A 16,248-nucleotide genomic window follows, 5' to 3' on the forward strand; every position below is an offset into this window, starting at 1 on the left:
ATCCAGGACATGGTTAAACCGTACACCCCAGCGCGTGCACTACGCTCTGCATCAGCCAAACGACTCGCTGCGCCCTCGCTGCGAGGGGGACCCAAGTTCCCATCGGCAAAAACACGTGGGTTTGCTATCCTGGCTCCAATATGGTATTATGAGCTCCCCATTGACATCAGGACAGCAGATAGCTTGCACATCTTCCGGCGCAGACTGAAAACTCATCTCTTTCGACTCCACTTCGAGCGATAGAACTATTAACAAAGCACTTATATACTAATAAAGGACTGGCTTATCTATAGCCAGTTGAGTAGCACTTGAAATCTTTTGGCTCTATGAAACCTGATGTACTTATATGATTCTGTTTTCTTCAAGGTTGTGTCTTCCTGGTCGAATGTACTTATTGTAAGTCGCTTTGGATAAAAGCGTCAGCTAAATGCAATGTAATGATTAAGAAAAAAAGTTGTGTGAGGGGAAAATAAAGAAGCTCCATTAAGAAACGTTGAGCTTTTTTCCATGTTAATAGAATTATCCTCGGAAAACATAGTTCTTTGCGCATTGCTGGTCTCCCTCCATGTCACTATTGATTCACCATAGAGAAGTAGTTATGCGTGCGAGTTTGTATGCATGTGCGTGATTGGTTGAATGGGAGGCCAGGGCTCTAAGGGGGGGGGGGGGGCACACTAAGGGTCACAGACAAGCAGTAATCCATCATCCAGTGACATTTCTGCAGGCCGAAGCTCACACTGACAGAGGCGCCTGAAGAACATGCAGACCTTGTTAAGATGGCGAATATTACCCATCAAAATCCCAGGGCTTTGTGAGGCCTCCACATTACTTTTGTTGTCTGATGCACAAGTCTAAAAAGATAAAATCCGAACATTTAAGAAGCGAGAATACATTTTAGTTTCCTAAATTAGTCACATACGTAATCAACTACAAAATTGGTTGGTGATTCATCTTCAGGCTATTGACAAATTGTTTCGGGACACATTAGCTTTATTCAATCTTTCTCCATGACAGAGGAGACAAAAAAAGCTGGCTATTATGGTGCTTTTCCACTGCAGGACCTAGCACGGCTTAGTACGGTATGGTTAGGCCTTGGTAGGCCAGGCTCACTTTATGCTGCGTTCCCATTCAAGTTTAGTAGCTGGGGCAGTAACTATAGTAACGCAGTGTAGGCGGAGCAACGCTGCGTAAAACTGCCGTGACGTCATCTCCAATGCGAACCACAAAACCAAAACATCAGCCGTTAGCTGTTAGCACTCAGAGCTCACAGTTCCTCATATCTGTTCAGAAACTAGACAAAAGTTAAACATGTACAAAATACAGACTGTCTGTGTCAAGGCGAATACAGTCACTTGTTTATTTATGTCTGTATAGGTCGTTGTTGTGAGTGTGGACGGTCGGAGCATATACAACGTTAGCTTAGCCTGATCGATCCGATCTCCATTCAGAAAACACACATTTAAAAAAAGGTTTTTCGCCTGCCGATTTGTAAAAGCATTAATTCATGGTTTTTACTAACTGGTATCAGTATGTTGTTACTTTGGCATCATTTTGAAACGTGTATTACAATTAATCACGGTAAAATGTGTTCATTTTGTTCAGAGCTCGAGAGGAGCATTTCAGCTGAAGGGCCACATATTCAAAAGAAGCAAAGTTCCCATAAGATGTCTTCCTGCATTGAAGGGAATCATTGAACAAAATAGCAACTCCACCTCCATTCTTATGCATTCTTTCCTGACTCATAAAACTAAAGTTGGGAGGGGTTGATTCGATAAGAACAGCTGCACTGTTATTTTGTTCAATCCAAGTTTCTGTTAAAAACATAAAATCAAGATTGTGCTCAGTGATAAAATCATTGATTAAAAACGTTTTTCCTGCCAAAGACCTGACATTTAATAAAGCTAGTTTAAGTTTGTTGAACACACTGTCAGACATTTTGTGACATTTTGTGGCTGACATGGAGTCACTGCTAAATTTGATAAACTCAAACGTTTGAGCACTTCCTGTTTCTAAGCTGATTCACCGCTCTCAATCTATTACCGGACCCAGCACATATCAGTAAGAGTTTGCTGCGTTTTGTACACACCAGGGTGGGATTTTCACGGCGGCCATGGCCGTCGTAGCCCCTCGGTCTGGCCGTTATGCCCCACAAATAATTGTACGTCCTACGGCCACCATGGCCTTTGGGCCCCTCGCACTGTTAAAAGTTGCTTTAAAAAGCGTCAGAACAGTGGTTTCTGAACTGCATTATGCTGCGTTCACAACGGACGCGATGCGAATACTCTCATTGTTCTAACCGCTGGAGTTTCACCGCGGCTATCAGCTGTGTTTACTCCTGTCATTCAAACGGGACGCGCTGGAGAGGGGGCGGGGCGTATCTCCATGTAAATACTGTGGTGGAAAAACCAACTACGACCAAATTAACCTATTTTTATACACGTTTCAAAATGATGCCGAAGTAAAAATTAATACTGATAACGGTTAGTAAAAACCATGCTTTAATGCTTTGACAAGTGTGCAGACAAGACGGCATGCGAAAAACCTTTTAAAATGCGTGTTTTGTGAATGGAGATTGGATCGATCAAGCTAAACTAACGTTGTAGCTGCTCCGTCCAAACTCACAACGTCCTAAAGACAGAATTAAAGCAGCGACTGTATTCGTCATGACACAGACAGTCTGTGGTTTGTACATCTTTAACTTTTGTCCAGTTTCTGAACAGATATGAGGAGCTGTGAGGAGTTGATTAAAGAGACACACGCGCACACACACACACACACGCACACACTTTTGCATTTCAAAGTATTGCTTGTTCATACAGTTGGATGTTGGAGCTTCACTGTGCACTGCTGAATGATGTATGTGCAGAGTTTGACCCTTGAAGGCTGTTTCTTCTGCTCTGAAATGGAATATATTTGTTACATATTAATAGAATTTTAGATTTTTAGATTTCATTTCGGATTTGTGAATGGGAGTAGTAGTAGATGGAAAACATAGCAAACACTAATTATTCAAAGTAAAGTATTTCATTTTATATACGGTAATACTAAGGAGGCATAGGCCTATATGATGATACGATTATTGATATTAAAAAAGTGATTTGTTTTTTGTCATTAGAAAGTGAAGTTATTTATTTGTAAGCTCCAAATCCTAATTTTTCCCTCAATGGCCTTTGTGCCCTGGCATGTGGCCTTTCCGCCCTGAAAAAATGTGTGACACCAAAGGCCAAATGGCCTTGCCCCTAAAATGACGAAAATCCAAGCCTGGTACACACACATTCTTATTAGGCTTCGGTGACCGCAGATGGTGTCTTGAAGGGGGGGGGAGGTGTTTGACATAGGCATGGTGATGAAGACGGGGGAGATGGTGGGCATTGTTGAGGGGCGGGGGTAAAGGGCATGCTGCCAACCCTGCGTATCGCCTTAATGCGGTCATTGAACTCCAGGAAGGAATTGGTGCCATCCTGTATCTCCATGTGTTCAGCAATCTCAAGGAGGGTGGGCGAGGGTGAGTAGAGAGAGCTGTGGGGTGAAGGAAGAGTATCCTCAAAGGTGATAGGGGGGGTGAAGGGCGGTGGAAACTCCTCCATTTGTCTCAGGTTTCCCATAATCAAGACATTCCTCAGGCGGGTGCAGTGATACATCTTCAAGGTTTTCTGAGCGATGTGTTGTGTCTTTCTCTTGTTTTGAATCCTCTTGTTGCTTGTCCTTGGCAAAGGGAACAGATTGATGACGCAGGCAGTTGAATATGTGTCGCTACAAGGCCCCATCCCCATCCTGTCAACTGACACTTCCTGCCTGCCAATAAAAGCAGCTCTGATGTTAAAGTGAGCATTAGGAAAGCAAAAACATTTGTGCCAAAGCTGTGGTTTTCAGGATAACATTTGCGCATTGTCAGCAATTCTTTAATAATAATAAAAAATTTAAAAAACTATGAGTGGGCTCGGAGGTCCATTTGAAATTCAATGCATCTCCTCCTATCAGGATCCCCATAGCTGCAGGATGAAACCCACTGCAGGATCACTGTCAATTACACCTAAAATGCTCTTCTGAAGCACAGCAGCTTGGGTGCTTGTACTTCCTCTCCATCAGTGATAGTCCATTTTGCACCAAGAGATGCTCTGCTCTAAATCACAGCTTTATAATACATTATTAACATTATTGTCAGCTAGAGACTTAAAGAAATCTCTGGCACATGCTAACATCTCTGTTGACGAATCTACGATACGTAAAACACTGAACAAGAATGGAGTTCATGGGAGGACACCACAGAGGAAGCCACTGCTGTCCAGAAAAAACATTGCTGCACGTTTGAAGTTTGCAAAAGAGCACCTGGATGTTCCACAGCACTACTGGCAACATATTCTGTGGACAGATGAAACCAAAGTTGAGTTGTTTGGAAGGAACACACAACGCTATGTGTGGAGAATCCAAAGGGTTCACATACTTTTTCTTGCAACTGTAGAAACACCTATCAGCACAAAAAAAAAAGCACCCAATTTTTCCTAAGGCTTCCTCAGGACAAAAAAAATAGTGCTGCAAGTCATACCGTGGTCAAATTTAAATGACAATGCATTGATATGAACATTCTGGCATTGTGGACCCCCACGGCTGACTGAGCGAAGCGGAAACATTGTTCCAATTCACATCTGATACAATAGACTGGCATTGGAAGCATTTAAGACTGCGAGTAAATGGGCTTTTGAGTTGTGCTTGTCCGTCATTGCTCATGTAAGCAGTAATATTTTTCAATCATATTAGGAAATCCACAAGATATGTGTAAGTCCCGACAGGAAGGGCTCTTTCCTCTGGTCTTACTTCACAGCATGCCAAATTGAGATGTGCTTTATTCCTCTTACTGGAGAATGGGCGTGAATACAAATAGGTCAGCAGCCCAGCAGCCCAACACCCCCCCCCCTCTTTAACAGAGCAGGCAGCAACAGCAGCAGAGACGGCGTGACGTGGTGGGAGAGCGTATCGCCACCGAGCCTCGAACTGCTTTTCAGAGCACAGCAAAGCACTACCGCCTGCTCGTCTTCCTCCTCCCCCGCTGCTGCTGCTGCTGCTTTCACCCGTCTCGCAGACAACACAGCAGAGAGCGCAGTGAATGAGGTGGGTGAAAAAGAGGAACATGGAAACAGAGAAAAGGGAGCAAGAGGCGAACAGGGGGAAGGATGTCAACACCAGAGCATGTGAATCATAAAGAAAGAGCGAAAGGAAACGAGCATCAGCACAAAAATAGAAGAAAAGCATCACCAACGGAGAGATTTAAGACATGTTAATCATGCAGAGATTATCTAACCACTGCTGGTTTGATATACAAAACAGGATAAGCAGGGGCAGTTAAAGCACCCAGCTAGCTGTCCAACCACTGGCTCTCTACTCGCTGGCCAAAGGCAGCAGCGGCAGCCTCGGGGGACAATGCGCCAAGGAAGATGGAGAGACTGCAACACTGGAGCTTCGGCACATGTCCTCACGCACACCTAGACACATGCCTGTGGTAGACATCTACGAGTGTCTGTAAGAGGACCACATTCTCCCTTCATTTTGGGTAGCCACATGTGGGTTGGGTTAAAGAAGATTTGACGCACATTGAGGGGAAATAAATGGAGGAAGCACACACTGCTTGTGATTGTGATGTGGCTATAGGCACAGCAGGAGCAGTGACCAAAAGGGCAATGCATCACATTCAAGAACGATCGCTGCCAGAAAGAGATGAGTTTCTAGATTCTAACGGGTGAGTTTATGCTGTTGAGATGCAAATTACCTCAATGCTAAGCTGACAAATGTTTCAGTGGTTATGTGCCGTAGAGGATATGATGGGCGTGTCTTTATGAAAAGGAAACACTAGTTCTATTTTGGTTGATTCATGCAAGAGAGCCGACAGAAGTCTTTTCAGGGCTTCTGTGCGATCTCACAAACCGCTCTTTGTCTCGTTGGGGTCCTTTAAGAGGGTAGTGTGTAACTAAGTAACAAACTGTGAGACCACACTCGACTTCTGGGTGCTCGCAGCATGCAAACACAGGCTCTTCATTCTGTAACCATTACTCATTTCGATGCTGTTCAAGAGCCAAAGTATGTTGTTTAACTATTAACAAACGTTACTTCGCATGGAAGAAAGTCCAGTTAAATATTAAGAAAGCAAAAAGTGAGTGTGACTTCTAGGAAAGTCTACAGTGAACGGCATGTTGTTGTTCTAGCCTGCTGGGGAACTAACCCTACAGAATACAGAATTATGTTTATCGTTATAAATGTGCATGGGAAGTTCCTAGAAGAGTATTTAGCCTTTGGATGTTCCTCATCTGTGGGGCCACGAGAGACTGAGGCAGGAAAGAGTCAAGGCAAGAAGGGAAATAGATTTGATGTCGTTTCACTTTATGATACTTGCATGAAAAAAATACATGTTTTTCAGACAAATGGAAAAATAGACAACATTTTTTTTAAATACAAGCACTTGATTTTGTAAAAAAATAATCCTGACAGCAGAGGAGGTAACTGACTTTGATTCAAAACTAAAGACTAGGATTATAAAACGATCATGGAAACCTCAACCTACAATAAATGTATTGCATACTACCTTGGGGCAGAGGAAGATATAATCTCTTGGGTTTATACGTCAAATTTGTTAGCATACAGTTACTCTTTTGAGAAGTAACAGAGCAACATAATACATCATTTAGAGTACATTTGGTTGCTTGATAAATGTAAGTCCACAAATTGGCTCTCCTTTTAGCTTTAGTATCAGTGTCCAACTCCTGAGGGAAATATCTGGCTGCTAAATGCTCCAATATTTTCACCAGCTGGTCACTAACATTGTTCATCTGTCGTTTGGTGCAGGGCAGCAATACAGTTATAAGAGCTTTTTATCATCTAATAGCAGCTGCCTGATTAGAGCTGTGGGTGTTAGCCGAAAGAGTGAAAGGGACCAATTCTGGCTTTTGCTAAATCAACTTCATGAACACGGAGGTTGATTAACTGAAGTCTACAAATTGATGACAATTAACTGACCTTAGAAATGTACCCTGAATATTTATGTCATGGCTTTGTTGTACATACCTTATTTGTTGTCCATATAATTAAAGTCTAGCCATTTAAATGTGACATGCTGTATCTTGTTGCTCATATATGTCTTCTTCTGTCTCCTAGGCAATCACATGACATGCAACAGAAGAGCAGAATAGCAGCTTACGGCTTGTCAGACAACATCATTGTATGGGATTGTCATGTGATGAACATACATGAGAAATGAGACCAACTTTTGCCCTTTAAGCAATCCTGCGAATAAATCAGCCTCCAGGGGATGAGGACTTGTCAGAAGACAATCAGCCTTACAAACGTGACACTGTGTGAGTGAATCGGTCCTGTTGAAACCATGCAGTGGAGACGGCGGCACTGCTGTACGCACGTCACTAACTTCCTCTATCTCCTCTCACTGTTGGGTCTACTGGTGTTTCTGGTCCACCTGCCTAAAATCACAGGTATGCAGTGGTGGAAGGGTCACCCTGTGGTGTTCGGGGGTGGTGAACTTCATACCACTAAAGCCAAATGGAACATGAGCGCCCCGCATTCAGCGTGGAGGTTCGTCATTGTTCCTCAGCCAACTTTCAAACCCAATGCCAACATGAGCTCCCGTGAGAAGGATACCGTCTACTCTCCTCAAGGGGACCCAAGTGTTCACAACACTCTGGCAGCCAACACTAGCCAAAGTGTAGAAGAAGATCTTAGTGCCACTATAACCCAAGGACCGTTCACTTATATCCTCAACGAGCCAGACAAATGCGCAGACAGCAGACCCGCACCATTTCTGGTTTTGCTGATAGCCACAGAGGCTCGGCAGGTGGAGGCAAGAAATGCCATACGACAGACATGGGGGAACGAAAGCGTGGCCCCGGATGTGGGTTTCATCCGGCTCTTTCTGCTGGGGAAAAACGACGGAGAGCTGGGACTTTTACAGCAAAAGATGCTGGAGGCAGAAAGCCGGAGGTATCATGATATCATTCAGCAGGACTTTCTGGATTCCTACAAAAACCTGACCTATAAGACATTGATGGGAATGAACTGGGTTGCTATTCACTGCCCAGAAGCCGGATACGTCATGAAGACGGACAGCGACATGTTCGTCAACACGGAGAACCTCGTTTACAAGCTGCTCAGGCCAGAACAGCAGCTACGGAATAACTACTTCACAGGAAATAACATGAGAAACTTTGCACCCAACCGGAACAAAGACAGCAAGTGGTACATGCCCCCTGAGTTGTACCCGGGCGACAAGTATCCCACCTTCTGCTCTGGTACTGGTTATGTCTTTTCCGGAGATTTGGCCATGAAAATCTATCGCGCTTCGCTAAGAATTCGCCACCTGCATCTGGAGGATGTGTATGTCGGAGTATGTCTGGCCAAGCTCCGGATCGAGCCCACTCCTCCGCCCAATGAGTTCCTGTTCAACCACTGGCGTGTTTCTTACTCAAGCTGCAAGTACAGCCATCTTATAACGTCACATGGGTTCCATCCCAATGAACTGCTGAAATACTGGCATCACTTGCAGATCAACAAACACAACGCTTGCATCAACATATCGAGAGCAGGGAGGACACGCTCCAATAGACTGAACAGAGAGAGACCAGCTCAATAACTTAAGAAAATATCATTAAACACTCTTTGTTTGGATACAATGTCATCTCAGCTTATGCTTTTCTTACCTTGAGATCAAGGGATGAATCCACACATGAACCATATGGTGACTCCAAATTCTGCATTCATGTTGTGTAAGAACTCAAATTCTCAACAAAAAAAAATCACCAATTTTGTACTAAAGATGGGAAATGTTTATATGTCAAACTACTGGAGGGTTAATGTACAGCGGTATATTTTACAATGGGATAAGATGTGTCACTGTGGTGCAAAGGCTACTGTTTTTCAATAATATGTGTTTACTAGGGGTGCAACAACTAATCGACTTAATCGATTAAAATCGATGACCAAATTAGTTGCCAACTAATTCAGTCGTCGATTCGTTGGTGTCACGTGTGTTTTACACGCCGTTAAACTCCAACGTTATCAGTCTTTTTATCGGTACTGGAGACATTTAAAAAATACATGTCATATGTATTATTGCTACATAAACATTATCTCGCAGTCTTAGTGTCGCCAACTCATTTCTAATATGCAAAAAGACACCAAAAAATGCGTCTATGGTGTATTTTCGATCTTTCCAATCCAGACGAGATCTCTCTCCCCCGTCTGTGTGCGAGGGGGCGGGGCAGTTTACACACACGCGGCTGCTCCATGCAGCAACACACGGCGGGGATGGCGGAGAGAAGCGCTCCAAGGTGTGGTTAAATGTTACCCGTCTCTAGGTGGACAATGCTCGTCAGGTCTCGACATTATAAATGGCCCGCTGGCCCGGAAGCACTATTTAGACACCCCGGGCCAGCATAACGTACTTTCCACTTGCCCGCTCGGGCCACTAAAAATATTGTTTAAAAAAAAAAATGGTTCCTGTGGTCATGGTATTTTGACTAGCAATTTTGTTAAATTGTTTCGTTTATCAACGCTACAACATAGCGTTTCGTGAGTCGCTTGTCGTTGTTGGGTGAAAAGCAAAGAGCTGTTTGCTGCAGAGCGCAGCGCGAGCAGGCTCCCGTGAGCGGGAGCGCGCTCCTTCACTACAGACTATCGCGCCACCTAACCATTCGCCAAAATGTTTTTAATACCAGCGGTAACCGGCCAAGCACCGGGCAAAAACCATCTTCAAATGAAAGAAAGTCACCGGAGGAGTTAAAGGAGAGTGACAGGGAGCATGAGAAGAAGAGGGAGAGAACGTTTCAGCCAGCTTGATCGATGGAGTTGGCTTCTAGTGGTGCAGTGACGCGTCCAAACAAAACGTGCATTTATCAAACAGGTTTGTTTTCCACAGACCTTATTTCCAGCTATTTTCCAAAACCCTGTGGAGAAATCCCATTGCTTTTTGTGGAGGGAACCAGCAGCTTACTTCCTGGTTTTAGGATGCGTCACTGGCTGCACCTCTCAATATGATGCCAATATAAACAAGGTCTTCTGTCGGCTCTGTACATCAATGCCGAGCTATGCTGACAAGTAAGTGAAGAGTAGACAATATAAAGTTATTGGCTATAGGGAAATGTCCCAGCAGTTTAGGATAATGAAGGTTCTAATCTAATCTATAGCCATTACATTTCTAACTCCTAATGACAGGAAGGCAGAAAGCGCATTATACAAATAATAATACTCATAATAATAGCATTTGTTAACAATGACCACAATATCATTATTTTAATAAACCAAATATGAACAATTGAGGAAAATGAGGAAGAACTGATGATTCAAATGTTGTAGTACAAGTAGTAATGTAGTTAGTGCATAAATTACTATTGCAACAAATGTGTTCATTTTCTTCATTATTAGTGGATTTATTTTTGGACGAATGCTCCGGGCCAGTGGTCACACTGGTGGGGCCAGTGATAATACAAGTCCACCGGCCCGGAGGGCCAGTGGCATTTTACCCTTAATGTCTACCCCTGCTCGTTGCCAATAGTGCAATAAGAGTTTAGCATGTAAGGGCGGTAACACGAGCAATTTGTCTAAACATTTAGCAAAAGTGCACCACATGCAGACGGAGGAATGCACCGGGTTCCACTGTCTTTCTAGTAGCTCTGTAGCCCCATCCACGAGTAACTTTTCCACATCAGCAACACACGGAGTTAACTCAATTATACAACCATGGGTTAATGATTAGAGATAACTGAGTTACTCTTTATTTTGTTAAAGCTTCAGCTAGCGACCAAAACGTAATGCAATAATATGTATTCCTAGAAATAACATTTGAGAAAGTAAATTTGAAGTCATATGTAGCACAAAAGTTCCGCAGACTACTACTCATGTCACAGAGTTACAGTCACCAACTCATTACTTTTTTACCTTTTAAAACATGTTTGTTTAACTTCATTTAGCTACAAAAGACAGATTAAGTGGGTGGGAAGTCCGATGCTGTAAGTCATTACATGGCAGTAATCGAAAATATGATAACACTAGCAGATGCTCTAGCAGATAGCCTTGATTATAAATGGAGTGGCATTCACATGCAGTGTATCTATGGGATGAGTCACTTTACAACACCATCAGCACTTACCGTCACTGACTTCAGGGTCATGCCGTGGTAGGTGCCCATGGTATCAATTTTGAAACCCTCCGTTTCTATAAAAACAACACAGAATATGTAGATTACAGACAGAATAACATGGGACATTTAAAAAAAGAAAGCATAACATACAATGATGACACTGAGGAACCATACATGAGGAACATTTGACAAATATCAGATTAAAATGCAATATAAAACGTGAGGGAAAAATGGAATTTGCAGAAAATAATTTAGTGATTTTCAATATGATAATATTTTATTGTCAAATCAAATATCACATGTAAAAAGCGCCCTCATTTATGTGAAGGACATGAAACGAGAGAAAGTCGACTTCTGTGAACAGGATTGCTGTTACACCTGGTAATCTTTGTTCAATCTTTTTTTTTCATTCCATTTGCGTTGTCATCTGTGTGTAAATTAAGATGGGCAAAGCATGTAGCGAGTACTGCACACACACACATTTGTCGAAGATTAAAATGAGCTACAAAAGCAGAAATCAAACTCACCCTCTTTTCCTTTGAATCGCTCCTGATCGTATCTGTTGTAGGCGGCAGGGACAGGTTGCTTGTTCCTTAGGGACGGGTCCTGAATGTATCAAACACAAATAATGTGTTACTGTATGTGCCTGTCAGTAGGACACTACAGGGTCAAAACCCAAGCAATAATTCATAGACTTGCCACTGCTTTAATAAGTTAAATAACAACCTTTCAGTTCATTTTGAGCTTTGTTAGGAAATAAATGATACCATATTTTCTAAAATAAATAAAGGAATACTTGCTATTGAAATGCATGCCTTATGAGAGAAACGCATCAGAGTACTTTACGTCTCCGTCTACCCCTTTTGGGTCTGAATATCTGCTGTCATTTAACTGGCAGTAAATACAATTTCTGAGGTCGTCCAAGCATTCTTTCCCGCTTAGCGCCAATTCTTTGTTTTGACTGAAAAGGGGGCGGGGCTATACTGTCTTTAAGGAGTGGCTTAGTGCTGCTTTCAGCTATATATGGACACATGTCTGGCCATTTAGGCTTTAAACGCCACTGAGCAACTTTCATAGGAATGAATGGTACCCCGCCTCCAACACTGTATTCAGTTATGTTTTACATCCTTGTATATAGCGCATATTTACTGCACACGGTATGTCCTTCTTACCACTTGAGTAGTGTTTGGTGCGGGCCTCTGCTCGGGGGCGCGCCCTTCTTCTCTGGCTTTCACCGACTGAAGGATGGCGAAGATGTTCTTGGAGAAGTTCTGCAGAGGAACAGGAGAGAGAAGGATGTGCCGAATTCAACCACCTTGCACAAAATAAATGATTTTTTCATAATTTGGTGAACAACAGTAAGTGAGTTACATCAAGGCTTTTGGGACCAGACATAAGGCTTACACATGAAACTGTCCTTCATTAGAACCATTTGCAACATATCTGGATAGAATGATGTGCTTTCAAGTTGTCTATTACAAATAAGGAAAATATTGTGAATACACTGTGATTTAATTATTCAGTCATTAAAAGACCCCTAAATGAATAACCCCAAAACTCTACCAATAAAAGAACCTAATGCAACAAAGATACAATTGTGTAAAATAAATATGAAATTGTATTACAGGGCTCGAGCTTAAGGACAACATTGTCAACATAAACACACACGCACAAAACATTTAGCAACCCTCGAAATACACACACGTAGCTACAGCTGTGCTTCTCGGGTCTAGCTATGTACTGAGTGTGTGTATTTCGCGGGTTGAGTGATGTACATGGCATCCCGTGGAGGAATTCTGAAATGTTTTACCGTTACATCACAAAAACGCACAGCAGAACCAGACCCTGGAGCGCCGGCCTCTTTATTTACTTACTCCTCTTCATCCCCTATGGGTAATAAGGCTGAGATGAGAACCCTCCATCGTATTGAGTTCTTAGCAATATGCTGCCTCTCCCCATGTAGGGATGGGTACCGAGCCCCGGTATTAAACGGGCCCCGGGCCGGAATTAAAGACAGTGGTAACGAAAAGCTCCGACGTTATCGGACTTTTTATCGGTACTGGAGACATTTAAAAAATATATGTCATATGTATTATTGCTACATACACATTATATCGCAGTTTTAGTTTCACCAACTCCGTTTCTAATATGCAATAAGACTACAACATGCGTCTATGATGTGTTTTCGAGCTTTCCAATCCAGACGAGATCTCTCTCTCCCGCCTGTGTGCGAGGGGGCGGGCCGTTTGTAAAGGTCTCCTGACTGTGTTACAGACTGTCATCCTGGTTAGTGGTTACTCTGGGTTCTGTCTTCAGGACAGTGTTGGATTGTTTTGTTAATTGGATGGGACTTGATTGGATTCAATATTAGAGTAACTTTCTCGTTTGTGTGTTTGTTTAAATATATTTGGCCTTTGTTTATGTGATTGAATGATTTACTCAAATAAAAAGGTTGATGAATTATCATCTAATGATTTGTATGATGTTTTATTTATGTTAAAGGTCACTTTGAATGATTTTAACTAATGATAATGTAGAAAAACTAACATTTTAAATTCGGGACGGTCCACATTAATTTCGGGACGGCTTAGATTGTATTTCGGGACGGTTCCGGGAGGATGGGGGAAAAAGTTAGTCGAGAGCCCTGGTATTAAAAGCAAACTGCAAAATGCTCTTCTTAAAATGATGTGGCGCAAGGGATACATTTTAGATTTGGCCATCTGTGTACAGATTAGATATGGAAAATGGTTTAAAGGCTGCCGGAATAATTACTGTAAACATATGGCCACTGGACAATATCATGGATTTGAGATGAGCATGCCAAAGTCCTTCAGTGATAAAAACTCATTATTTCCCAGCTAACACTCGGGGTGAAAAACATTCTGCTGCTGCCATCTAGTGGTTGGGCTTTCTATTTAGCTACACACTCAGGGTGTGGTAACCAGTTGGGCTGTCTTATTCTGACACAAATGTGGCAGAGAGTTCAGCACGTTTGATAAATACGGTCGGGGCATTTTTGGATCAGGTATGCACATTTAAGTGCTACAAAGTCTCTCATACATGCACCGTTTGAAGGCACTGCTAAATGGTCACAATAATGGCAAATTGAATATCTGGTAATGCTTAAAAATATTATATAATCACTAGATATGCAGAGACTGGAAATCTCCAGCCAAGATTTTCTGTTTCTTGTTTTGTTACTTATTACTCATTTCACCTAGGAAACTAATTGTTTTTATAAATAAAAGAAGGTCAAACTTTCTCTCAGTTCTTTTTCACAGTTACTTTGAATGAGCACACATTTCTACATGTTTTGTATACAGCAGCCCCTTTAGCCTGCTATAATTAGCACCTCAATGAGAAGATGTGAAGTACCAAGTGTTTGACTTCTTCGCTGTCCTCAATCTGTAACCCGTCATTTTTTTAAATAGCAAAACAATTATATTTAATCAAATGGTATGTCATAAAATAACAGAGCATGCATGTGTTAGTCTTCAGATATTTTTTTACAGCCAATGTAACCTTTGATAACTGTACTTGGTCACATTGCCGAGTGAAACGGATAAACATCGGTTACTGCCATGAGAGCATGTTACCATATTTAAATGTTACAGCTAACACAGGGTGATTCTGATGTTAGGCCAATGTATCGTTGGATCCCTAAAATGTACATCATTTGTTGATTTCTCTACTTTATATAGCATTCCTATCAATTGTTTTATGGAATATACTTTGTTAATTATTCCAGTGGTTGGGTGAATTGTCACAGTGATTGGATACCAATAGCTGGACTCTGACCTTCCCGGTGCTCTGCAGGATGGTGGTCCTGGTCCTCCACACCCTCTCTCTGCTGACAATGTCTCTGGTCACATCCACTTCTGCGTCCACGAAGCTCCTCTGCTTCAGGGTGATGTCATCGTCCAGATCTGTTTTGATGGTGGAACGTTTCTTGGCCATGATCTTGGCTTTGATGGCGGCGATTTTCTCCACAGACATGGCCTCAGACAGTGATCTGGAAGAAGAGGATGATAGTGAAGATCATTTAAATTAGGGATGCTCCGATCGCCAATTTTGGGGCCGATCGCCAGAATCAGTATCGGCCGATACCGGTCGAGTGGACGGGCGGGGCCTATGGGGGTCTTCCATTTAAAGTGATGTTTAAAACTCAGTTAATGCTCATTCACTGGCGCTTCCACAAACAACAACCAACATAATTATTACATTCAAATGATGTACATTATTCAAGTTTACATTCACTTTGGATAATAACACGGGAGAAATGAGCGCTCTCTTTTCCTCTCTCCCTCTCTCTCTCTCCAGGATCTCATGCAGCTCACTGATCGAGTAATGAGTGACCCGACAGGGAAGAATACATACTAGTTTAGCTTGTTCCAGAGGTAGATACAATAGCTAAGTGTGTTAGGTCTAACTCTTGTGTGTTTCGCTCCGCTCACCGGTCCGTCTCAGCGGGTGGAGCTGCAGGATTTCTGCTTCACACACGTTGCATACCGCAATTTTATTGTCTTTTTCGGACACCTTAAATACTGCCAGACCGGTGAAGCCATTTTGGCGAGCTTGTTTTGCCGCACACAGAGTCATGTATTTTACTTCATGTGATCGGCTCTCACGATCGGCCTTTATAGAGAGCACCGATCGATCGGCAGAGAGTGAATATCGGCCGATATCGATCGGAGCATCCCTAATTTAAATAGATATTTATCTTTATTAGGATCCCAATAGGCACTATCATGAGCTTTAGCTAGTGTTTCTGGCAGAGGTGGGACCAAGTCATTGTTTTGCAAGTCCGAGTCAAGTCTCAAATCAGGATGGGCAAGTTCAAGTCAAGTCCTAAACTTTGACAAAACGAGTCATAAACAAGTCCTTTTGTGCTTTTCACCAAATGTAATAACATCGATCAACAGAATAATACTTAATAATCAAACCGCTCTTTATTAGTCACATTAATAATTTAATAATCCATTTTCTCTCTGCTGGTAAAGTAACGTGTGTTTTTCTAATTTAAGAGGGATCAGTAGGCTACCGTGACGATTTGATTCAGAAGGAGTTTAATGGATAAGATCCCTGATGTTGAGGTAACCAGAATGTTTATTTCC

General features: G+C 42.4%; 2 protein-coding genes across 2 annotated transcripts in view; one reads left to right on the top strand and one right to left on the bottom strand.

Moving 5' to 3' along the window:
* The window catches only part of LOC117545622, a 44,640-nt gene that overhangs the window by 13,382 nt on the left and 15,010 nt on the right, over positions 1 to 16,248 (bottom strand). Inside the window, 4 exon segments of the mRNA XM_034215476.1 lie at positions 11,144 to 11,208; positions 11,662 to 11,740; positions 12,307 to 12,405; positions 14,933 to 15,146. Of these exon segments, the coding sequence (XP_034071367.1) occupies positions 11,144 to 11,208; positions 11,662 to 11,740; positions 12,307 to 12,405; positions 14,933 to 15,146 (457 nt within the window).
* LOC117545514 (beta-1,3-galactosyltransferase 2-like) lies at positions 4,944 to 9,132 on the top strand. Its single transcript, XM_034215329.1, has 2 exons — positions 4,944 to 5,734; positions 7,144 to 9,132. Exon 2 carries the CDS (start codon positions 7,370 to 7,372, stop codon positions 8,627 to 8,629), a length of 1,260 nt encoding a protein of 419 aa, XP_034071220.1. The 5' UTR covers positions 4,944 to 5,734; positions 7,144 to 7,369; the 3' UTR covers positions 8,630 to 9,132.

Source organism: Gymnodraco acuticeps, unplaced genomic scaffold (assembly GCF_902827175.1).
Source record: "Gymnodraco acuticeps unplaced genomic scaffold, fGymAcu1.1, whole genome shotgun sequence".
NCBI lineage: Eukaryota > Metazoa > Chordata > Actinopteri > Perciformes > Bathydraconidae > Gymnodraco > Gymnodraco acuticeps.

Coding starts and splice junctions, on each gene's coding strand:
- LOC117545514 (XM_034215329.1), top strand. CDS start 7,370: ATGCAGTGGAGACGGCGGCACTGCTGTACGCACGTCACTAACTTCCTC.